The sequence below is a fragment of the Corvus hawaiiensis genome, chromosome 4 (assembly GCF_020740725.1).
Source record: "Corvus hawaiiensis isolate bCorHaw1 chromosome 4, bCorHaw1.pri.cur, whole genome shotgun sequence".
NCBI classification, from domain to species: Eukaryota; Metazoa; Chordata; class Aves; order Passeriformes; family Corvidae; genus Corvus; species Corvus hawaiiensis.
The window spans coordinates 37,155,297-37,180,210 of NC_063216.1; the positions used below are offsets into that span (position 1 = coordinate 37,155,297).

The 24,914-nt window shown below is 35.9% G+C and overlaps 2 protein-coding genes across 12 annotated transcripts in view; one reads left to right on the top strand and one right to left on the bottom strand.

The window, feature by feature from the left end:
* Nucleotides 1–18,437, top strand: part of CEP290 (centrosomal protein 290) — a 49,533-nt gene extending 31,096 nt beyond the window's left edge. For 2 of the 4 annotated variants that reach the window (XM_048301337.1, XM_048301338.1), the window contains 21 exons: nucleotides 392–655; nucleotides 1,775–1,882; nucleotides 2,446–2,636; nucleotides 3,288–3,501; nucleotides 3,687–3,824; nucleotides 3,915–4,136; nucleotides 4,544–4,660; nucleotides 5,225–5,370; nucleotides 6,223–6,378; nucleotides 6,979–7,102; nucleotides 7,664–8,281; nucleotides 9,325–9,459; nucleotides 9,734–9,820; nucleotides 11,533–11,697; nucleotides 12,023–12,145; nucleotides 12,449–12,609; nucleotides 14,276–14,417; nucleotides 16,061–16,134; nucleotides 16,290–16,393; nucleotides 17,252–17,358; nucleotides 17,649–18,437. In XM_048301337.1, coding sequence (XP_048157294.1) covers nucleotides 392–655; nucleotides 1,775–1,882; nucleotides 2,446–2,636; nucleotides 3,288–3,501; nucleotides 3,687–3,824; nucleotides 3,915–4,136; nucleotides 4,544–4,660; nucleotides 5,225–5,370; nucleotides 6,223–6,378; nucleotides 6,979–7,102; nucleotides 7,664–8,281; nucleotides 9,325–9,459; nucleotides 9,734–9,820; nucleotides 11,533–11,697; nucleotides 12,023–12,145; nucleotides 12,449–12,609; nucleotides 14,276–14,417; nucleotides 16,061–16,134; nucleotides 16,290–16,393; nucleotides 17,252–17,358; nucleotides 17,649–17,834 — 3,582 coding nt within the window. In that variant the 3' untranslated portion in view covers nucleotides 17,835–18,437. The remainder of the gene's footprint in view (nucleotides 1–391; nucleotides 656–1,774; nucleotides 1,883–2,445; nucleotides 2,637–3,287; nucleotides 3,502–3,686; nucleotides 3,825–3,914; nucleotides 4,137–4,543; nucleotides 4,661–5,224; nucleotides 5,371–6,222; nucleotides 6,379–6,978; nucleotides 7,103–7,663; nucleotides 8,282–9,324; nucleotides 9,460–9,733; nucleotides 9,821–11,532; nucleotides 11,698–12,022; nucleotides 12,146–12,448; nucleotides 12,610–14,275; nucleotides 14,418–16,060; nucleotides 16,135–16,289; nucleotides 16,394–17,251; nucleotides 17,359–17,648) is intronic. The other 2 variants (XM_048301339.1, XM_048301340.1) reach the window with 1 other exon arrangement.
* Nucleotides 18,432–24,208, bottom strand: C4H12orf29 (chromosome 4 C12orf29 homolog). 8 transcript variants are annotated; one of them, XM_048301351.1, is made up of 8 exons: nucleotides 24,045–24,133; nucleotides 23,015–23,132; nucleotides 22,754–22,923; nucleotides 22,294–22,389; nucleotides 21,753–21,905; nucleotides 21,234–21,428; nucleotides 19,930–20,099; nucleotides 18,432–19,374 (listed from the first exon to the last, which is right to left on the bottom strand). In XM_048301351.1, exons 3-8 carry the CDS (start codon nucleotides 22,815–22,817, stop codon nucleotides 19,186–19,188), a joined length of 867 nt encoding a protein of 288 aa, XP_048157308.1. In that variant the 5' UTR covers nucleotides 22,818–22,923; nucleotides 23,015–23,132; nucleotides 24,045–24,133; the 3' UTR covers nucleotides 18,432–19,185. The 8 variants fall into 8 exon arrangements, with proteins under 8 accessions (XP_048157308.1, XP_048157305.1, XP_048157303.1 ...); XM_048301348.1 differs by lacking the exon at nucleotides 22,754–22,923 and having other exon boundaries at nucleotides 21,789–21,905; nucleotides 24,088–24,208; XM_048301346.1 differs by lacking the exon at nucleotides 22,754–22,923 and having other exon boundaries at nucleotides 24,088–24,208.
* Between the last annotated feature and the right edge of the window lie 706 nt (nucleotides 24,209–24,914).

Consider the following 24,914-nt stretch of genomic DNA (forward strand, 5'->3'; position numbering starts at 1 on the left):
ATGGCTCTTGCTGTACAAAATTCAGTTGACTATACCTAGTTAAATTTAGCAAGTGTTACAAAATACTTTTATCTTGGGTTGCTAAAGTGCTACTCTGCTACAGAAGATACTTTGTGGTTCTTAAATAATTTGTAAAACACCAGCTTCGTCATTTAGTAGCACAAAATGAATTGTTTAAGTGTCTTGTGCCAAGCAAATAATACATAAAGACACAGTAATGATATTCTGGGTCATTTTCATCTAATAGTAATCCTGTATAGACTGAAACCAGTGCAAAGTGTTTTGTGTTTTTAAGTCCATTTAGACAAAACTTTCTGGTACATTTCTTGAAAAGTAAGATCTTTTTGCAGTGGTTGAATTCTGGAAACAAAGAAATTGCCTTTTGTTGTAGAAATTAAAAGAAAAGGAAACGGCTCTGTGGAAAGCTGAACAAAATGTTATATCAAGAGACAAAGTTATAAATGAATTAAGACTTCGATTGCCTGCAACATCAGGAGAGAAAATAATGGCTGAATTAAGCAAACAAGAAGATGATTCAGAATACCATCATGCCATTAAAATTGCTCATCAGACCATTGCAAATATGCAAGCAAGATTAAATCAAAAGGAAGAAGTGTTAAAAAGATACCAACATATGCTTGCTAAAGCAAGAGAGGTATTTAAACTCTTTGTCTGAAATTTCTTCCATTTTCAAGTTGTTTTATTTGATTCTTTGTTTTCTTATTCCTAGTGAAATCTAAAAAAAACAGGTTTCTGAACTCACACATAACAGAACAGAGACAATTTTTTATTTCATATGTGGAAAGTTCATGTAGAATATTTTAGCTTTTTAGAATAGGAGGCTTGCTTAGTCAAGAGGTCATGTATTTAATTTCTGTCTAGGAATTAAAGTAGTGTCACAAGAAGAAAACTAAAATTCTGCCAAAGTGGTCTCAGTATACTTCGTATGTTTCTTTGGGATTTTTCAGTATTTGCAACAGAGATCTCTGGCTTGTATCTGGTAGTGAAGGTACAAGAAAGACACACATTTATAGATAACATTCTTCTAAGCATATTTTAAACTAAGGTGTTATTTAAAGCATAAACAGTGTATCCAAGCATGCTTTATATTTTATAAGCATAATTTATATTCTTTTTTCTTTATATCCTTAAAGCGTATTTTAAAACATAAACCTTTTGTCAAAGAGATACTTCAAGGCCAAGCATCCATCAGTTTTAGTGTGTCTGGATCAGAAGCACATTTCCAAAGCTGACTTTCTATCATCTTCATGTAGTGTGCTTTGGTTAACATATGTAGCTATTTCTCTTGGGAGAAATCAAGGGGTTTTGTTTGGGAAGAAAACAGAAGATGCAGTCTTAAAATGAGCCTGTTGTTCTCTGTGGGCTAGCATTCCCACTGGGATCACACTATAGTCCAAAGTAAATAAACTTGAAATGTACCTAGTATGGATATCCCTGTCCATACTTATAGTCACAGTTGGTGAGGACCAACACCAAGGGTTTTGTTCTCCAGCTTCTGTGCTGTTACACCATACTACTTGCTACATAGCTTAAAACTGCAAGAGTTGATTTTTTTTTTTTCCCAATAGTGTTAAAAAGAAAAAAAAAATTCATTGATTATATCCAGAAGAAAAGAATTTTAAAAACTTCCAGAATTAGAGGAAAATCTGGGGAGTAATACTGAGCAATGAGTGAACAAACAACTTGAAGGCATTGTAGTGTCATGACTTTCTGTGATAGTGTGCATCACTAGAGTTTTATTTTGAACTAACAGGAACAAGAGGAAATAGCAAAGAAGCATGAGGAAGACATAAGAGTTCTACACCAGAAGTTAGATTTGCACACTGACAATTCCCTTAATAAATTCAAAGAGACTGCTTTGGTGAGTCATGTGTGTTTGTAGAATTAGTGAAGTTGCTCCTATATTTTTTACTTTGTTACTGAAAATAACAGTTTTGCAGTCAAAAGTGAGGGATAACTGATGACTGGAAAAATAATTGGGTGATTGATATACAGTTGTTGTATTGTTGAGAGAATTCACATGAGAGGGATTAGAAGTCAAGTGTAAAAAACAGAGTTACCACATTTGCATATCATCCTAATTTATGGAGACTTCTAGGGGAGAGAGTTACATACTGCTTTCTGGTCTTCTCATTCAGTGTATGGTTATATTAAGCTAACTCATTTTGATACCAAATTTCTCTCTGCACTTTATGATAAGGTGAAACCTGTATTCAGCTGTATTCTGTTGATCATTAGATGTACAAAGCTCTTTTCAAACCAGCCTGACTGGTTTCTCTGTCAACTAAGAAGCACATCTCAGTAAGTAAATGGTAGCTTTTAATGCTTGATTATATTTAGGATTGAGTTAAAAATGCATCAGTAGTGCTTATCTTTTGCTTAAAACTTAAAATGTTTATCACATGCGTTTCTTCTGTTTTACAGGAATTAGGGAAAAAGACCGCTATATCCCTGTCCAACAGCAAATATTTTCACCACTTAGAGAAAACTGTAGCAGAGCAGGATAATTCTCTTGCTTCACTTGTTGGAAAATTAAAGAAAACATCATCTGATTTGGAGAAACAGAAGCAAATTACTCTAACAAAAATCAATGAGTTTGAGACTATCAGAGCCCAGTAAGTTTTTAGACTATTAACATAAGTCACAATTAGAGTGGTTCAAGTCAGTTATGTATTGCTGCTACAGGACTGATCTATCAAATTGGACATGTTTTTGCTGAATTTAAGATGCAGCTGGAAAAAAAAATCTCAAAAGCATTGGTATAGTTGGCAATTCCAAGTTATTTTTAATCTGTAGCCCTTCACTGGGGCTAATACTGAAAAATGGTGGCTTGGAAAAATGCTTTTTAGTTGTTAGCTTTATGCCATTTAGTGAAAAAGAAAGTTGTTTTTAAGTTACTGTATTATTTGCTGGCTTGTGCTTTGTCATTTTTCTCCCCACGATACATTCATTTGGGTTTGTTGCTGAACGAGTTTAAACTCATGAAAGTTTAACCCATGTTTAAAAGGAAAAAATATGATACTTTCTTTGCCTGTGAGGACCAGGAATGAAAATGAATAATGCTCTAATCTCATTTTGCTGGCCTTCATGAGTTATTCTCTTACTAAACTGCCTTTTTTGAGCCAGTCTTTCTTTGCTGTTTCCAAATCTAAGTGTCATTTTCTTTAATAACAATAAAAAATAAACCATTGTGTCCTTTGTGATTTATTTGGAGTTTGCTAACTTAATTATTACACTGTACCCTATTAATGCTTATTTTATATTAGGCTTCAAGCAAAGCACACAGTTGATATGGCACAAATAAAACAAGAAGCAAATGAATTGAGGAACACCTTATCTCAGAAGGAGAAGGAATTAGCAAATGTAAAAGCTGAACTAGAGGTCCAAAAAGAAGCAAATAATAGAGCACCCACAGCAGCACTGAAAAACCTGGTGGAACAGCTGAAGAGCCAGTTAGCCATAAAAGAGAACCAGCACAAAGTTAGTCAACAAATACTAATCTCTACGTCGCTTAAATGTTTCTTAATGCTTAAGAATTCTTTATATAGCTGACTAGGAGGTACAATATAATTGTGTAACATGCCAAAGTAAAATACAATTATTGCTTTTGCCTGTTTTGTAGCAGCATCTTCACTTACAAAAAAAATTCAATTAATTATTTTCAGGCTTTGAGTAAAGCACTTCTAGAACTCCGAGCAGAAATGACTGCTAATGCTGAACAGCAAATTATTTCTGCTGCATCACAAAAAGAGGCGTATATGAATGTCCAGGAGATTGTTGACAGACAAACAAAGGGGCTTACGGTGAGTACTAGATAATATCATTGTATTGCTTTGTTGTATTGTTGATCAACCTGATTTGGGGCCTTTGGTGGCTTTTTTCTTTTCTTCTAGACACAGATAGAGGAATTGAATAATCAGATTACAAAACTTACAGATAACCTTAAAATAAGTAAAAACAAGGAAACTTCTTTGTCTGATGAAAGGGATGAGTTAAACCAAGAGCTTCAGAAGAAAGAAAAAGCATTTGCTAAAATATCAAGGGAAAAAAATGAAATTGAAAAAGAAAATGAAGAACTGAAGAACCGGATTAGGAGGCTAAACAGTAGCATTCAGGTAGAAGTGACTTTTCAAACTATGTTTGATCTTCGTCAAGTTTCTGTATAGATGAGCTGGTTGGGGGGGTGAAAGATTTAAGTATCTTACACTTGATAAAAAAAATTATTTTTTCCTCATCATCTGGGTTACATGTAAGATACTAGCTTTCTTTCTTGCCTCAGCTAAAAAAAAAATAATTACATACTTCTTGAAATATGTTTGAAAGAGTCTGAGGAGTTGAATAACCACTTTCATAGCTTCTTGGAAAAATGGTATTTTGTCTTAATTTAAAGATAACTTTTAAAAGATCATTTAGGTTCTAAACTAAGTTTACCAATTTGGAATTAAAATCCTTATTTTTTGATTGGAGAAAAAAATCTTAGTAGTCACTAAAGTTGAAGTTGTAAAAATTTGTAATGTTTCAGAGCAAAGCTGATGAACAAAATCTGATAGATGTGCTTCAGAAAAAACTTAAAAAGTTGGAAAGTGAACTTGAGAAACAGTCTGAAGAAACAGAAAAAAAAGGTCTAAGAGAAGACAAGGTATGTGATATTTATATCATGGCTTTGAAAGACCTCATCAGCCAAGGCCAAGGCTGTTGACCTCTCCCTATTTCTTCTAAAACCTACCAGCCAAACTTGGTTAGAAAAAAAGCAGTTTCATGGCTGCAACTTCTCATGTTTCTCATGCTGTTACTGCTCTTGTTACTTAGTACTGCTATCTTAATGTTTTCCTGCCTTTTTCTAATGGATCTGTTGTCCTACAAAATCTCAGAAAACTAAGATTCTCTAGGTAGCAGTGAAATTGATTACATAAGTGAAAGGACGCCTTGCACTAGAGCCTCTAATTTCATAAAATTTTTTTGTAAAATGAATATTAAAAGCTAAGGAAGAATTTGGTAGGAGCATTAAACTGCACTAGCTTTATACACCAGTCACAGCAGTGTATTCAGTTGAACCTGCTACTTAGATATGGCAAATAATACTTCTTGGTTTGAACTGATAAATGAAGAAATATATCATTCTTACTTTTGTAGTATGTTTGCTTGTTTTGCTTTAAGAGAAGAAATCAAAAGGAAATACATAATCTGTTTATGTTCTTCACAGACCTCCAAGGAGGAAATAATTAGATGGGATGAAGGTAAAAAATGGCAAATCAAAATGGAAGGATTGCGGAACAAACTAAGGGAAAAGGAAAAAGAAGCAGATGCTTTATCCAAACAGTTGAATACACTGAAGGAATTTTATACAAAGTGAGTTGGTTTTAATTGATTCAGCTACAAGATGATGTCATAACGGAAATACAGATATGTTTGATATATAGTAATTACTGCAGTTTGTTATGTTTATAAGATTGATGGTGAGAATTCAACATTGCTGTTGAGACTAAAAGGATTAGTTGATTTTGAAGCAGCAGGCTACTCTGCTAACTCCTCTAGTATCCTTTCCCTTGTAGAAGCCAACAAGCTTTATTAGAAGAAAGTGTTTCGAAATTTAAGTCCTTTATTATGCTTCCTGGCTTAGCATTCTGTTATTCACACAAAGCAAATAACAGCTTTATGAAGACAGGCTGTTTCTCACAGTGTTGTTATTTAATTAGGTTGCTAGGACTGGATACTTGTAATGTTACTGCAGTAATGACAGTTCTAGGATTATGAGTTGGAAGCCATTTCAACAAACAATCCTATGTCCATACTCTCTGCAGATACTACGTTTACTTCAGTTGATGTAATGGCAGGATTTTACTGATAAAAGATGTGGTGTTGATTGTAGCTGTTGTTAAATTGTGATTTGAAACTGCTTTAAAATGGCATTTATTCTTAGCAAGCCTTGCCTGAATTTCACATAGAACACAGGCAAGACCAACAAGTGGTTTATGATGTGCATGATAATGACTTACTGTCCATTGCTTTTTTTGGAGTTTGAGTTGGGATTTTGGTAAGGTTTTACTGTCTATACAGTAACCTTATTAAACAGAAAAGGGGGTGTGGTTCAGTGAGCAAATAAAATGCAAACATGGATTCTTTTAAGACAGAAGATATTTTCTCCTCAAGAAAGCAAGTTAACAAATAAGCTTTAAAATGTAAATTTACTGAATGTTGCAGGACTGAAAAAGAGAAAATTGCTCTGCAGAAGAAGCTGAAAACTACTGGTGTCACTGTTGACCGTGTTATTGGAGTAAGAGCAACAGAAACTGAAAAAGAAGTGGAAGAACTAAGAAAACGGAATCTAGAATTAGAAAATGAAGTTGCACACATGAAGTGAGAGACTTTTTAAATTAATCTATAAAAATTGAAAAATCTAAATTAGTAAAAAATCTGTGGAATGAGATAGACTTTAATAGGTGAACTATAATTCAAGAAGGAAAAAAAGAAACAGGAATTTTAAAATTTCTGATAATTTCTGATATAAGCAAACTTAAAACTATTGGGGAGCAGTTGTGCATGTTCAGAGAATATGCAGCATTGGTTCATGATTCTAAAAAGCTAAAGAATATGAAAAACATACTCCTATTGTGGAAAATTTTAGCTACAGTTTAGAGTTGGTGAAAGTTACTGGAACTGCTAAGTGCAGATAGGAAGTGCATTCTTAACCAGTGTATCTACTACCACAGTGGACAATGTACCTGAATAATAGACTGTACGCATCTGAAAAGAGCAGATTCCTTTTGCCAAAGTGAGTATCTTCCATTCATGGGGATTAGTTGAAATGTGGCCATCGTTGATTTAGAATAACTAGCTTAGAAACACTGGAAAATCACGTCTAGAAATCCAGAAGTTCATGATGCTTTTACCTTAAAGGGTGTTTTTCTGCATTAATAGCCATTTGTTTGTTTTGGCTTGATTCATTTTTTGATGTAGAACACTGCAAGCAATCCCACGAGACTCTGTTGTAGAAGATCTACATCTCAAAAATCAGTATCTCCAGGAAAAGCTCCATGCATTACAGAGACAATGTTCAAGAGAGACATTTTTGAGACCCTTGGTAAGTTAATAATATAACCATATTACGTAGAATACTACTTAAGAAGAGTATTTGTTTTCTATTTGGTATTCTATGTCACTTAGCTGGTTTTATTCAAATGACAGTGTTCTACAGCAGATGAAATACTCAGCTTTTAGTGGTTTTAAAAAAACCCAACAAAACAAACACAAAAAACCCCAAATCCCCAAAACTTAAAGTTGCTGTATCATACAGGTAGAAGTTGGAATATTCAGCATCCTAGCATATGTGGAGAAATAAGGAAAAAATATTTTAAAATATATGAGTCTGCAACTGAGAGACTACTTTTATATTATATATTGATTAAAAATTCAAGATGCACGGAGTTTGGGGAAATACCGAGCTGCATTTCAGTTACATTAGGTGTTTTTGTTGTGCTTTGATTTTTACAAGGTTGATTATATTGCAAATTTTGCATTATTAAGTTTTCTTAATCTTTCAAGAATAGACTTTACAGTATATTCTATTTTCCTTTATTTCCTGTTTTCTTTTACTGTGTTCTGCTTTTCTTTCATGCTTCACTCTATCTTCAACTTGAATCAGAGTACATGTGACCAGACTGAACTGACCAAGTCTGTTCCTATCACTGTCAGTAAACAAAAGTATCTGAATTTCCTTCACAAGAAATCTCTTTCAAATAGGGATGAAATCAAACATCAGACTAATAATAGTGTTACTGATGGCAGTGAAGTAGATGAGGATGCAGACATGCAAACATCCATCATGCATAATGAAGGGCAGGAGGCTGCTGCTGATGCAAGCAGGGAAGTGTCTCCTGAACAGCACCATGAAGATAGTGAGAAATGCAAGGACACAGATATTTCTAGGGAAGGTAAAGAGAACTGCAGTGAAAAAGAAGAAAATACAACCCAGCCTGAAAATGGAAAAGTTAATGAGAAATGTGAAGAAAAAGAGAGGAAGCAAGAAATTTTCAAGCAATCAAATGTGGATGAAGAATGTGTAGAAGACTCTGATACTGACAGAATGAGCTGCAATCAGTCTGATTCAGGGGAACATCCTAATCAAGCTAATGGCTGTGAAGCAGACAAAATAAATATGAATAATGAAATGAATCCACACACTGCAGAGAATAAACAGGAAAATGACAGAAGCTGTACAGAAGGGGTTGAAACTACCCCAGAATTTTGTGAAATGCCCGAGGTTTGATACTGTAGTAGCCCTCTAGCATTTCTTCAGTATAAATAATATAGAAATAGAATAGTTTGGTCTTGATAAAGCACTGCTTTCCTATCCATGGTCTGCGGGGATATTGAAGTACTTGCCAAGTGGTCCATAAAGCAAACCTTATACTTTCATGATAGGCATGCATGTCAGCTCACAAGTAAGCTACTGTCAATCCTAAAATTTTGATCCAGAGAGTTTACAAATAACCCCAAAGATACATGGAGCTAATTGATGTCCTTCATTCTTTAAGAGACTTATGATATGTTATTATTTACACTTAGGAAAAAAAAATGCTTTAATGAAGCAAATACTTGATTCCTCTAATTAGTGATGAAGTAATGAATCATACAGTAATTCCCAAATTACATAAGTAAAAACCACTGATTATTATATTATTAAAAGGTTTTACTCTTTACTAGCCAGGCATAGTAATTTACCATATCACTGTGATTTGAATTGGCACTATAAAGTATGCAAAGCACTCTTTGTGTAGTATAAATTACTAGCCTCCATGCATAAAGACTTAAGACTGTGGGAACTAACAGATTAAATGAGAGTTACATACTGCTCTTCCTGACTTGCTTTCTGATCCATTTGACATATATGACATTTCTTATGACACATGGTACTACTTAAAAAACTATCAGAGTATGTCCTTAAAATTAGATGCTGTTCCCAGGTACAGTGTCACAGCTTACTACATTCAGTAGCTTTTTTATCTTTTAGTCTTTGAGATTTATTTCTACAGAATAGTTTGAGAGTCAGTTTTGGTTTGATGAAATTTTTACTAGTTTATACTGATTTTTAAACTTCCCTTAAAGGTTAAGCAAGTTAAAGTAATGTAAGAGAAGGTGTTAAAATCAAAGCAGATTAGATCAAAACTGGTAATAATAAAGTTTTGTTTCATTTCTGTGAGAAATACTAGTTATCTGTTGCACTTAATCAGCTACAACTGATAGTTGTAATTTTGAATTAGTACATTACCACTTAATAGCAGTTTTTCCCCCTCTTTTCTCAAGACATCACGAATAGGATCAAGTGATCAGTATCGAAGAGAACAAGAAGTTTTGAAGGAAAATTTAAGATTGTCATCTGAAAACATTGAGCTAAGATTCCAACTAGAGCAGGCCAATAAAGATTTGCCAAGACTAAAGGTAACATCTTTTTACTTTAGTCCCCTTTACCCTCACACAGGTCAGGGATTTGTTTAAAAATAGATATTTCTTCTGTACATACTGTAAATTTTCCACGATTTTACAGAAGATGAGAGGGTTGAATAGCTGGTAGAAATGATGGAAAATATCACTGAGATGGGAAATTGGTTTCTCTTAAATTTTTCAAAGTAAAACTACACTGTAATTTTGTTTACCAGTTGTTCACCTCAATTTGAGATCTAAGTTGCTTATTACTTTTTTTTTTTACTTGTAGGACCAAGTAGATGACTTAAAAGAAATGTGTGAACTTCTCAAAAAAGAGAAAGCAGAAGCTGAACGAAAGCTGGGCAGCATTAGAGGGGTGAGTATTCTAACAGCACTTTCCATCATAATTAAATGAAAATTAAATACAAAAAAAAGCAAAGTATTATTGAAGCTAAATTATTTGGAATCAACCAAAAGCAAACATGAATTGTTCTTGCCTATTTTATTGACAAAATGCTATAATAAATTAATGACATTAAGTTAACAGGACCATTAGAAGGACTAGAGCTAAACCATTACATATTTACACTATCATGGCCTTATTTTGTCATTTTGATTAGTTACCTTCAGAAGCATATTTGTACAATAAATCGTAGTTACAGCCATAATAATGAAAATTATATTCATGTATCTATGTAAATGATTTGATGCAGATGTAGAAAGGGTACTTTACTGTTAGTGAAAGTTTTTGTTGTACTATGCAAGGTGACACAGCTAAATTTTACCCTAGCTACTGTCAACTACCTTAATAGAACAGTATTTCAGAAGTTTAAGGGAAGAAAGTACTCAGCAGTGCCCAGTATGTCTCTTGCTGCTCACTTATCAAACTCTTTGTGTGACCTTCTAAAGAAAGCTGAGTTAGTAAAAGCTCCTAAGTGCCTTTGTAGCTCTTTGTAGATCGCTATACAAGGTAAATGAGTTCTGCTTCTGGGGACCTGGAAAAGATCAGATATTTTTCATTCTTTACTCATGCCTTGTGTGGACTGCTTGTGTATCTGTCTCTTATGCAGTGGTATTCTTGGACAAGGAAATTCAGTTTATAAAACTGTTTCATGCAAAAGTTCTGAGGAGACAGCAAATTCTGCATCTTTCTCCATTCACAGGCAGCAAGATGTGACAGGTTTTTCTTTAATTCTGCTGGGTACCAACATAAACCTCCTAATCCCTCCAGTTATTTTAGAGAAGAAAAAGAAGTAGTTTTTACTTCTGAAATTTGGTTGCTATATATATTTATGAAGAACTCCAGGGAATAAAATCCTCCCCATTTTCCACTTACTTTGCTCCTTACTTCCGTAGAAAGAAAAGGAGGTACCTTATGGCCCCGTAAGTAGAATCAGCAGCATCTTAAAATTATGAGGAAATTGTTACAAAGATGATGAGAAAATAAATGGATTTGAAGACTTAAACAGATTTTCTAACTCATTAATTAATGTAGTGAAAGAAGAAAAATAGAGAAATTACAATGTTACCCTCACATACATTTATTTATTATTCTCCAAGAAGAATATATGCCTTTGGAACAGGAGATCTATTTAGGCTTTAAAATATAGTTCTTCTGTCACTTTGATTCGGCAGAAGAAGGGATGCTAAAAAATGGCCCTCTTTTCTTCCCTCAAGTTCCCAGCCATTTTTCCCCCATGCTCCCAATTGCATGGTCTGTTGGATTGGGGAATTTTTCTACAAGAAAAGCTGAGTAAATTAAGTAGTTCTTTGATTTATTTTCCTAATGTTTCAGTTTAGTTCATGAAGTACAGCAGATTTTGAGACTTAACTGCAGCTCTTTTGGGTAACATAGAAAATGAAGGAGTTGATTTGTTGACTTGAGGGGTTAATATATCATTAGATGTTTTGCAGAGATAAGTATGCAGGAAATTCTAGGGTTCAAGTCACATCAAAACAAAGCATCTTTTTTTTTTATAAATATGAATTGAAATGGGAAAATAAGCAATAAAGTAAGATTTGGAGTATCTCAGAATGTCAAAATGAACTATTGTTTACTTATACTTTTTCCTTCCCCCCTCTCTGTAGGCTGGTAGAAGCGGAAAGACAATCCCAGAACTGGAAAAAACAATTGGCTTGATGAAAAAGGTTGTAGAGAGAGTCCAAAGAGAAAATGAAGAACTGAAAAAAGCTCCAGCTGTGGTTTCTAATGAGAAATTACTTGGTCTTGAGCAGGAAAATGAGAAGCTAAAGGTACAGATTTATCTCCAGTAACTGTATTTAGATAACAGTTTATATGCAAGTTAGTAACAAAATGGAGTAGCAAGCCTGTTGATACTGATTGGCACGAAACTGTTTTGAAAATGGCAGATATGATACAGAACAGAAAGGCAAAACTTCATTTTAGCATAACATAATGCATGATTTAAGGTACTTTGTACCTTAAGGATATATTTAACTATGTGATGAAATGTTCACTGTGCTAAGTAGCCATAACTCTTCTGTGATTTAAAAATGGAAATCTGAAATCTTCTACAAAGCAATGTAAATATGTTTTAACAAACTATTTGATATTTAGTCTGAAATGGAAAAAATGAAACTTGATCTGGAGGGCCAGCTGAGTATGCGTTATGAATCTAAGACCAAAGGAATGGAAAAGCTCATTACTGAAAATGAGAGACTGCGTAAAGAACTGAAAAAGGTATGATCATTGTAATGCATCCCTTTATTTCATTAGGTACTGGTTATGGTAAGTATATGGTTTTTAGGTTTTTTAGTGGTTAATATAGCACTGATGTTGCTATGACAGATTTTTTTCACTATATGTGGAGAGGAGATATCCAAGGACTAGTCCAAGATCGAATTTGGAAGTTGTAGTGCTAGTAATCTTGGATGCAGTTTTCCTCTAAATCAGCGCTGACCCTATCGCACCATTGTTTGAGATTATGCTGTGCTTCATGTGAGGTTAAGCATTCCATAAAGCTTTGCTTTTATTGAACAATAGGAAGCTGACAGTGGAGAGAAGCTACGAATAGAGAAGAATAACTTGGAGATATTAAATGAGAAGTTAAACGTACAGCTGGAAGAAACCATTAAGAAGCTAAATATGGCAGAGAGCCAACTTGATGGAGCTGACAGCAGAAGCTGGAAGTCCATTGTAACAAGGTAGGAATTGAGAATGTAATAAAAAGACAGAAAAATGAAACAAATGCTTATGCTATTATGAGAAATAACCTGTGTCCTGCATAAGGATGGGAGAGAACAGATTTTTGGTAAGAAATACTTAGTCCTGGACTCCTGGATGACTTCAGGGTGAAATAAGATAATGAGTTGCAAAAGTACTCTTTAATAGTGGTAAACAGAGATGGAAGGTATCTACAAAATCAGAACCTGTGACAGTAAACTTATTAGGGCAGAAAATCCACTGGACAGAAGAGAGACCTGTCTGATTTCATCTTAGGTCAGATCACTGTTGATGGCCAAGGTTTTACTCCATTCCCAGTCTTGCACTCCCACAGGATCCCCTGCTCTGACATGTTGCTCAGCCATTTCACTTCACTGAGACTTTAAAAAGCCATTTGGTTTTTTTTAACCTTCCCCCAAACTATCCAGTGAGGTAAAATGTCTCTATGCAAGGCAAGATAACAACCATAATTTGTCTAAGGAAGGAGGGCAAAAATGACTGCAGGACAGGACAAAAGTGGCTGATGGCCACAGGAGAAAGAGGATAGGAGCATACAGTGAAGACAGTTGTGTTATAGAATCCCCACTGTAACGCTTAACAGCTGGTGTATTGGCTCAGCAGTTTTCATATATTTATTCTTCCAGTTCTTCACTTCTTTTGGAAAACATTTATACTTGGTTCTATTTAGTCGACAGAGATATATATGTAGTTGTATATAGATACAAAATACAATGTTTAATTGTACTTGCCTATTTCAACTCATGTGAATAAAGCCTTCTATTTGCATTTACTTTAACATGAATTTTAAGTAAGTTAATAACATGAACACCTTACTAACCCAGAGGAGCTGCTTGGGGAACTTTACCATGCAATCCACCTCACCAGCACATCCACCAAAGCATGTACGTGGTAACAGAAATTGTTTCATAGGGCAAAGGGGTGTCATCCCAGTGACCCTTCAGAAGACTCTTTGGCAGGTAGCAAGGTGTTGGACATTGTATTGCTATCTGAAAATCCAGATGGATTCAGGTGGGAGAACTGGGCTACAGGATCTCCAGAGGTACCTTCCAGCATTTCAGATTCTACACAAACCTTTTGTAGCCGTATACAGCTCAAAGCAAAATGGAATCTTCGTCTGACTGCTGTTCCTCCAGGGTAAACAATTGATTGCAGAATAGTTTTGGCTTTGGAGTTTTCATCTTCTGCATCTGTATTAGCGCCCTTTTCTGAGTACAGTATTTTCCACAAATTATTAAATCAGTAGAAAAATACTTTGAAAGGTATAACACTGAATTAAGATACAACTAGTGTACATACTGCATCAGTAACATGCATCCTTTTAGCAGCAGGTGCTTAGGTTTCATGTGCAATAGCATAAAAAGATTCCAGTCCCCCTTCAATAAAGTGTTGACACAAAAAAACCCCACAGAAGCATAATATCTAGAAAAGCCTTTATTGCAAGATTAAAGATGTATTTCTCATTATGCTTCTTTCAGCAAATTGTATTTATAAGGCCAGAGATTATTTCAAGGCTAATGCCCCAAACATACTCTAGGGTGTATTTTACCCCTGAAGGTAATTTAATCACTATTTCTGCAAAAGTATTAACTTCTGCTCTTATTTTTCTCTAAATAAAAATATTGCCAGAATGCAGGAAACTAAGCTGAAGAAAATGGAAACGGATATTGCTAAAAAAACCCAAAGCATTGCTAACCTTCAACGGCTGCTTCAGGAAGCAATAGAACGTGAACACAACGCTGATAAAAATTTACAAGATCTTAAAGAACAAGTGAGTTAAATTTAGCCAGATAACTCTGAAAATAGAATGCTTTATTTAGGTCTTTGTAATGTCTGTAGTGGCAGAATACTTGATTTTTCTCTAAGCCTTTCTTCTATAGCGTTTTTTTTTCGGTCATAGTTGCTATATTTACATATTTTAGTGAATTAATGAGGTTTACCACATACTATCAAGATATATTCTTGACTTGCAGGCTGAGGAAAACTGTTATTTTTCTACTGTGTTCTTCTGTAGGGCTTTTTTACTACAGTTTCAGTGATCACATGAAAGCCTGTAGATAGATGCTTCAAAAGGCTCTGCAGAGTGAGGCTGCTGCAGAGACCTCCCTATTCCCTCCACTTTGGTTTTTTAGCAGTGGGGGCAGGGGAGTATTGAGTTTGCCGTCCTAAACAGGATCCTCATTTCTGTTTCCAGTCTTACATGGCCTCTTACATGCAGTCTCCAGTAGTCTTACAAGTACTATTGTACACGTGGAAGAGTTGATAAATTTTAAACACAAGTGCCTTTGAAAAGATGTATCACATTTTGGCTTTTAAGTGCAGAGGTGCAGTCCTAGAACTACGCCTCTGCATCAGCTCCCATCTTCTCATTTATTTATATGTGGATGGTTCTCTTCCCCAGACACCTTGTACTGGCCCTTCTCAGTGTAAGTTACCAAATACAAACTTTCAATTTGGGAAGTCATATATATATATATATATATAAAAAATGTAAGCAAGTAGACATGTTCAATAAATAGAACTTGGAATTGGTTCCTGTAAAACAATTATTTTGTTAGTTTTTCCTTGTTTTTCCTCTATTAACATGAAGTATATAGCAGCAGCAAATTTAACACAGAGATAGAAGTCTTTCATTATGTGATACTACTCTGGGAGCAACACACTTTCCAGTTTCTTTCATGTCTCAAGTACTGATGAAGGGATGGTACTGATGAAGGGATGAGATCGAAGTTAACTGCATTGCAAAGACAAGAGCCTCATTGTGTAAAAAAAAATAACCCAAATCCTTATCATGATAGGTAGTAACAGAACAAAAACCTCTCATGTGAGTTCATGAACTGTCACTGCATTCCTTAACTGTATATAATCACATATTTAAACCACTCTTGTGCTTCTGAATTTTACTCCCTCCCCCTATCATCAGGACCTCTTCTAACTTAACTGCAGGTTCAGTGTACCCTCATTTGGGTTGTCACTGCAAAATCATAGGGTTTTCATACTATCTTTCTAAATTAACTGGGACACCCTGATATGCAAATAAGCACATCAGTAATATTTTTAAAGCATTTAAATGATTTAGGTATATCAATTCCTTTAGCGTATGTATACATGACATTGACGTAGCTATGCATCCAACTTTCTTTGTAAATCTAACTTCTAAATACTTTTTTCTTCACCTTTCATGAAATATGTAGCAATAATCTTTACTAACTTCAGAAAGGCTGTCAAGAACTAGCTTTGTGTTTGGAAACTGTACATGAAGGCTTTTTTTTTCCTGATAGCCTAATGTTTGGTTACATCCTTAGTATTATTTTCATTCTTTTTTAAATCTTGTATCCAAGAGAACTCTTACCTGAACTGCATTGCCATGGATACTGTTTTTAAGAATAAAACTTTCTTAATTTTTCTTTTAAGATTGAGCATCTCAAACATCTTCCTGAAGGTGCAGGGACAGAGCAAAACCTCATCAAGGAGCTTCAGCTTTTAAGGTAATGGACTTCTAAATAACTAACTAAATACCTCAGCCAATATACATGAAATAAGAAGATCAAGAAATGACCACTGCAATTTTTAGTTAAATATTTTATGTTTTAAAATGTTTAATAATTTTTTAAAAATATTCTAAAATTGTTCTATATTCTAGATTAACTAATGATCGATTAGAGAAAGAAAAAGCAGAACTAGTGCACCAGATGGGAGATTATAAGCATGAAAGACACACCTCTACCAGTGGAGGTCCGGCAGCTGGTAATAATTTTCAATACCTAAAATAAAGATCTTCTTGTACTTAGGGTCTAAAACTACTTTTACTTAATATGTGTGTGCAAAGTGATAATAAATCTACAGAATTATGTGAAGTAGATTAATGCCAAAGTAGTGTAAACTGGAGCAGATTAAGGTCTCAGATTTTTGAGTACATATATAACCTTTTTGTAGAGAATTTTTAGTAAAAATCTCCCTAATCAATTATTTTGAGCAAGAGGCTGTAAACTTTGTATGATTTTTCCCTCATGAGGTATGTGGGAAAAATCTGCCCCAACTTGATTCATTAACCTCAAAAGACTGTAAGATGTCAGTCATTAATTGAAATCCTCTTTCCTACGCATTTTGCTTTGGATTCCAAGCTGCTAGAGAATGAGTGTCTATTTCCACTTACCAGCTCTGTGAATGATTTAAGATGTAGCAGGCATCAGTTCCATGGGAAAAGCAGAGTACTATGGAGCAGCACATTGCCATATGACTGGAAAAAACCCCCAAAACTAACCCTATTGAAATTATGAACATATGCAACAACACCCTTATGATAGTTCCAAACTTCCTGCATTTAATTCAGAGGAAGTGTTCATGTTGTATTTGTCAAAGCTGTGCTAACAGACTGGCCACTGGGCTACAATTCTGCATTCAACCACAGGAACTAGTCACCATTGCTTAATTTGTACAAGAACTACGGAGAAGCCCAGGTGACTTAAATTTTTGGTGATCCCAACTGGATTTATACACTTCAACTGCTGCAGCTTTCAGGAGATGCAGACTTACTGAAACAAGATTATTTGTGCCATGGGTTTTCACTACTTAAAATTTCATAAAAAATCTTTGTTTTTGCAGGACATAATGAAATTGTAGAGAAGGCTAAAATTGACAAGCTAATGTCAGAAATGGCTCACCTCCAGTCACAGCTGGAAGCTTCAGAGCTCGAAAAACAGCAGTTAAAGGTGAGCTGTGAGGATCATCCTAGGCAACATAATAAGCAAAATTATGGTTAGTTAGGAGGAGCCATTTAATAGCTAAATTAATATTAAATGACAAAGTCAACCTCTAAATATTGTTTACAAAGCCTATTTGGTTTCTTGGGAAGGTGCTATTTATGGGTAGCGTTTTTTGCCTCTAGACAACATCCTTATTCTCTTATCATATAACCTCTCAAGAAAAAGGCAAAAAAAGCTGTTGCGTGGTATTAACAAAGTCCTGGATAAAAGTGGTACTCCTTTATTCTTTTCAATAGGAAGAGACAAAAGAGCTGAGAAGAGAACTAGAAACCTATAACCCTTCTTTTTTTGAAGAACTTGAGGATCTAAAATATAACTACAATGAAGAAGTAAAAAAAAATATCATCTTAGAAGAGAGATTGAAGCAGCTTTATGAAGAGTCTGGCATTCAGGATAGTCCAGGCAACATTTCTGTTGATTAGGCTTGTGTTCAGTATCCTCCTAATTGATACAAAAAATAAAATTGTCTGTGTTTATCTTAGAATTATACAAGTCTCTCAAAGTTATGTTAGTTTGCATACACCTAAGATTGCAGAATTGGATTATTCAACAGTTCATGGTCAGTATTTATATACAATAGTCAAAATAAAAGCCAAGTTTTACCTCTCCCAGCTCCTGTGCAATAATATATTTTAATTCAGAACAGTTAATTTGGGTAGTAAGGTGTCAGGTGAAGTTGAAACCTTGGGCTTATCCTAAAAGTTAATAAATTTTTTTAAACTGTCAGCATACTAAGTATGCTAAGTCCCAGATCAGTAAGAGTATGTAATTTGCTCTTGTCTTGTGTGGCCATAATGTTTAACTCTGAACTCAGGGTCAGTGTGCTGGATGTCTGTTCTTACATGCCTGGTTATTTTTACCTCTATGTTACAAAATCCAAGAACAAAGAACTGGAAATGAAGTTACAGTGTTTCAGCCAAACCACTGGTATTTTTGTACATAATTCATTTTTCATTTTGTTTATTTTATAGAGCTAGATGTGTACTTTTATAGCAGAGATGAAATAAAGCCAACTCAAATGATCATTCAGTCTCACTTTATTATTTGTATACCTTATCTTAGTATGCCCTTGACAAAGTTTCCTAATTGAGATGCAGTTGTAAATGGGAATTAAGCCAAGTCATGTCTCTCTCTCCACTTACTAGGTTCTCCAAAATAAAACTCATTTATTTTCTATTATTTACTCTTTTTTCCCAAAATAGTGCAATCCCTGTAGGATATAGGTTAATTGGGTTTTTAAATAATAGCATAATGCTGCAGATGAACAGTTAAATGATACCAGGAAGTTTTCCCCATAAGAAACTGTTACAACTGTAAAAAAAATTGTCAAATTTTAGGACTAATTCTGGTCCCACGTGAAATATGTCCTTTTACTGTTAAGAAACTTGATGCTAAATCTCAAACCTACATATAATAGTGTACATATAATAATTACATCTGTAGAAGCGCAACCTATGTAACTTTTCCAGTTGATTGCATTCATTAGTAAAGCTTTTAAGACCAGCCAGTAGACAACACACTTCCTACACTAAATGCTAGCCGTTTCCAGGAGTGGGTTCAAAAGTTAAGGATTTTTCAGAAAATAAACATGCTGGAAGCTAGATCTCTGCTCTGGCTGGCAGATTTCTGTTATTTAAAATTAGTCATTTAGAATAAAATTAAAATGATACAGTACCTGGGCTGTTGCCTAAGCTAGAAGAGTATTCATGAAGAATTCTGTGGTACAGAAAAGTAAGAGGAATGCAGCACATACATTAACTTAAAACAATCGTTTCAAGCATCAAACTTGATATCTTTGAGTCTGTCAAATCTTTGTCCATCCAACTTTGAAAAATGGTGAAACAAACTCTTTGGTTCAAAGTCACAGTCATATTTCGTTCTATTAAAAGAAATTACAACAGGCTGAGAATTCAGGTATGTCTCTGCAAGTGGCCAAGGTAAACCAAGATGATGGCGATGGAGCTAAAAGAAAAGGAAAGATAAGATCAGTTCAGCCATTTTGATAAAGTAGCACAACAATTCCCAACTTGGGAGGTGTGTGGGTGCTTGTGGATTCTAGGATTCTCTGCATCAGGGCACTTAAAAACCATTAATCAGTTATCTCTGTAACATGAACAACAACAAAACACAAAAGGCAAACCAGAACCAAGCTGTCCTCCACAGTTTCAGAAATAATACAAACTGCTAAAAAATCACATTCTTATTAATAATGCTTGTTCTATTAGTCAACATTACAAGAACTTACTTTTTAAATACAAGAATTAAGTTTTAAAACTAATGATCCCTATACAGAGAGGCAAGAAAATATGTTCCCAATTATGTTATTAGAATGTTGGGAATTAAAAAATTCAACATGTTGTCATTGTAGTGATTCAGTGGCTTTACTAATTCTACTGTCATCTCATTTGTTGGAGAACATTTACTATTAAAGAATTTGGAAAAAAAGACAAAAAATTAATACAGTACTTCACATTTTATGTATTATAGTGCTTTTGACCTGTCCATCCATATACGTACCTTGATTAAACACCCATCATGGCAGTGCCACACAATTCCTTCAACTTTACCCTCAGTGCAGCTTTCAAACCAAGACAGTATGTCGTTTTGCTTCAAAGCAGGTGGATTCTTTATTTCAAATGCTCCATGTGGTACTAGAAGATGTACAGGGTGCTTCTTGCTTCCTAATCCTGTGTTTAAGGAAACAAATACGTTCCTCCTAGTTAATGTGTTTCCTCACGTTTTTTACTGCAGGTATCTTAAAAGCATTCTGTAAAGGTAAACTTCTATTAGATACGACAAGATTGTCTCGTCTTTTACAGAACAGTTAGTTATATTTTTACATACCAAAGGCAGCTGTCTCTCCTCACATTTTAGTTTATATTTATTAAAATCTCCTCCTCCTTTGTATAAAATAAACATGACACAGAGATTTATATAGTTGTCTGCTTTTTTCTTGTGGTCACCTCCTCAGTCACCATAAAGGTACCAGCTAAATCCTTCATGCTTCAGATCATGATTAATAGCATAAACACCTTAGTTCCTGAAAATCTGGCATATCTTCTCATGAATACTTAAAAATGAGCTGTTAACAAATGCATTGCCTTTTCATGTTAACATAAACCTTAATTTAAGAATACAGCTATTAGAACTTTTTGTTGCAATTCTTGTACATATTGAGAAAATGCTTAAGACTGGGTAGGACTATTTTTCCTATCCATCCTTGCAAGTTATCCTAACAGCAAAGCACAGAAGTTTGAAGTCACTTGTGCTCATACCCAATTACTTTTTTTGTTATAAGGCTTTTAAAGGAAGAAGCCACAACCAAAATTTAGCCTAAATTACATTTCCTTAAAAAAAAATCCTATTTAATAATTTAAAAATTGCAACTTGTGACTAACTTTAGGGGCTCCAAAAAAATGGCTGAATAAAATTTTCTACTTCAACTCATCAAAACAGCAAGTGAAAAAAAATGAAGGCACCAAGAAACAATCTTAAAAAATTTTATTAGTATTTTAATAGTAATATTTAAAACAGCTTTTCCAGTCAAAATATTTTTTTGAAAGACTAAAGCAACGCATTTTTATAGTAACTGAGGTTTAATAAGACACAACTAGTCCCATGACAACTCAGCTTTCTAAGGTGAGTATTTTTGGGTGAGAGTTCCTTCAGCCAGCCCTCTTCTCTCCTTTCTAAAAAGGTAGCTACTGGAAAACTTTTAAAAAAATACTTACACGAAAAAAATGCATTTATTTAGCTCAAAAATACCACGAAATTAAGAAAGTATTTAACTAAAAAAACAAAACCAGACCATATAAACTTACCATATGGATTTGCATTGATATTAGTCCCAATAAGCTCCAATGTTTGTTCTAAGATTTCTGATAATGGCACGGGACTGATTTCCAGAAGCCCCGGGTCAGCATGGTGTTTCAATACCAGCGCTATTCCAGCCTCATAATTTACAACAGATGAGTGCCAGCAGTACTGCTTACTGTGTTTCTCCACAGGCACCCAACCTATGAGAAAACACTGCATTTTACCAAAGTAAATAACTGAAGTTATTAAATGCATGCATTAGAAAAACCTACAGTTAAGTACAAACAGAAAGAGTAAAAAGAAAAACTGTTGTATCTCATAAGAATTCAAACGTGACAATTATGCCTTCAGCTGAAGGCCTGTAAGTTTGTACAGAAAACTGCAATTATTTCCATGTGTCAGAAGAACAAAGCCTTTCTTGACAGTGAATGAATGACATTCCAATTTTTTTTTTTTCTGAATACGTTAATTACTATTTTTAACTCTGGAACTAATTCTGATTCACTTCAGAAATTCACACACACCTTTCCCCAGTTTTACCTGTGCTGCATCATAGGTACCTGGCATATGTCCATTTTCATCAGGCAAAGGATTGCCATTAGAGAACTCTATGTCCTTTGCTGGAATCCAGGTATCTGGAACAGGCTTGAAATCCTCTTCAATATTCCAAACAAATTCTAGACATATAAATGCAACACTGAGTTTTTGGCAAACTGTTAACCAACTTTGCTTTAGTTGTCTTTCAATGCAATCATCAAAATACCATTGATCTAAACCTTGTTTTACAGACAGTAGTCCCAGTTACTTTGTACAAACACCAGCATTTGTCACACTTGAGTGGTCTACAATTAAGATAGTTTAAAGATGCATTTAGGCTTTAAGAAGTTTAAAGGTTCAAAATTTAAGATTAAAAAAATAGCTACCTAGTCCAGTTTAAAGCTCTTCAATGTAAAGAGTGATGTTAAAAAAACTGGAGCAGGATCAGGTATTTCCCATGTTAGCTTGGTCATTTTTCCAACTGGATAACTTGCATTGTCAAAAAGAAGGAAAGAAATCTTCACCAACCTTTGCAATCTTCCAATGAATATAAGAATCGTTTAAACCTTTTTTCACCTTGTTTGGTGGGTTTTCGATCCAACCTGGCCCATAGGTAGGGCTGTCCTAGGAGTTTCCAGAGATAAAAGCATCATTTTACTGAGGTAACCATACCCAGCACAGTACTAAAATCAACTACATAACAGGCAAGATAGGAATTCTCATTTGCCACTAGAGAAATTTTATAAGCAAAGCCACCCACAATTTAAATTCAAATTACACTATATGAATTTCCGAATCTATTTTAGATTCTATAGACAGTCTTGCCTAGTGTAATACATTCCTTACAATTTCAGGTGAAGGCATGAACCCCAGTGAGTCAATGAACCACAGTCTTCTCATTTCCTCCCAACCTCTGTACTTCTATTGATCTTCCCCAAGGAAATTAGACACTCTATTATACATGACCCAATTTGCAAGGAAGACTTACTAATAGGAAGTTTAAAAACTGGAATAGTTCCTAGATGTTCATATTCACTTAAATCACACTTCATGTATTTCAGAGAGTAAATTCTAGAAGAACTTTAGAAACACCTTCTAAGTTTATGGTAACTATTACTTTGTGGTCAGGATGTTTAATGACACTTGAATTCACAGCAGCTGTAAATAAATCATACAATAAAAGTGAAAACTAAGTAAAACAAGACTTCTAGTCAGCGTGAGAAATCTGCAAATGGATCTTCCTTATTACCTTTATATGTAGTTACATAACAGCAGGTTCCATCCACCTTTTCAGTAGGAACTGCATTGTGTACATCTGCCTCTAATGCCTTTCCAGTTATAGTGTCAGTTGCCAAAACTTTAAATGGCTGAAAGGAAGACAAGTGGCTATGTTACTGCCTTGCTCTCATGTAGATTCTTGCTCCTTACAGCTGGCCTCTATAAATCCAACTTGTTAAGTATTACACTTATTATAGAGCTGATTTCTAATACTATTGCAATTCACCCTTGTTTCTTCAAAACTTCCACATTTTCCGGATCCAATACCCTGTTAGGTTTTTCTGTGCAAAGAATCACCAGTGTAGGGATGTACTCTTACATGACCATTATTGAGATGGTTTAACTCTGAATTGAACAATTATGTTACTGTTCTTTTGGCAACCATTTCAACTCTTTCATCCAGAAGCCAATCACCAATGGGGGAAGATCACCCAGAGCTGAATTCAAGCTCACTACGCAGCTGCTACTAAAATCAAGGAACACAAGCTGGAGGTCTGCAGCCAGACAGGTGACTGCCGCCCCAGTCTGTCCACATCTCACAGCCTCAAATGAATTCTTCTGTCATAAGCCTAATATTCCAAAAAGAAAACAACCACAAAGAAAAAAGAAAAAAAAACAAACCCAAACCCAAAAGGGATACAAGCTCATTTTTCTTCGTACGAGGCTCACAGGTGGGAATGGCAGCATGGTTTTAGGCAGGCTCCCCGTGCGGTCATGCTGGAGTGGCCTTCACTTAGAAAAAGCAAACACAGCATCAGGGTGAACACCTGTATGCACTTGCCAGGAAATGCGTGGGGCTGAGCTGACACAGCACTCAGACGGCCCTTCTTCCCTGAATTTCAGGGGGAGAATCCTATGCAAACCTCTCCCGTGAGTTTCCCTTAAATCTGCAGCCAAACTTCTCGCCACTCGGCTGTGGCCGGGGGCTCTAACACGATCCGCGCTGTTGTAACCCGCGGCCCAGCGATTTCCCCTGGGCTCGGGCACGGGCCCAGCCCCACCTGCCTGCCCCCAATCCGCCAGTCCCGGTGCCGCCCCGGCCACCTGTCGCTCCCGCTTGGCCGAGGGCTCGTCCTTCACCTCGGTGACGAACAGACACGGCACCTTGCGCTGCACCGCGCCCCGCCGCCTCATGGCTCCGGCCGCCCGCGCCCGCCGCCGCGCCTGCGCCTGCGCCTGCCCGCCCGCGCTGCGCCATGGGAAATGGAGTCCGCCGCCGCCGGGGGCGCTGCTGCTGCTGCTGCTGCTGCGCGGGGCGGGGCCGCCATCAGGCCCAGCGGCGCGGTGGCTGCTCTCGGCCCGGCCCGAGCGGGGCCCGGCGGCAGCTGCGCTTTCCCCAGCGCCGGCGCATCGAGAGTAGACTCCTATAGACTCCTGGGTCTATGGGTCCTGCCGGGAACCTCCTCCAGCGCCGGCTTCTCATGGGGTCACAGGCTACTTTGGGTGCATCCACCTGCTCTGGCGTGGGGCCCTCCGCAGGCTGCAGGTGCATCTCTGCCCGTCGGATCTTCGTGGGCTGCAGGGGCACAGCTGCCTCACCATGGCCTTCACCATGGGGTGCAGGAGACAGTCTCTGCCCCGGCGTCTGGAACACCTTCTCCTCCTCCTTCTTCCCTGACCTTGGTGTCCGAGGGTTCTTTCTCTCACACATATTCTCACTTCTCCCTCTGACTGTTGTTGCCCAGCAGGCTGTGGTATCATTGTGGTATCAAAGATTTGTTTTTAAGACCACAGTTCCATCAGCAAGAAGTTGGATTTTACTTAAGCTTCACTAAATGAGTTTGTTCCATTTCACATTAAAAAGCACCAGAATGGGTGACTCTTTGAAACAATCTGATATTCTATATTTTACTTGGATGCAATAGAGAGAA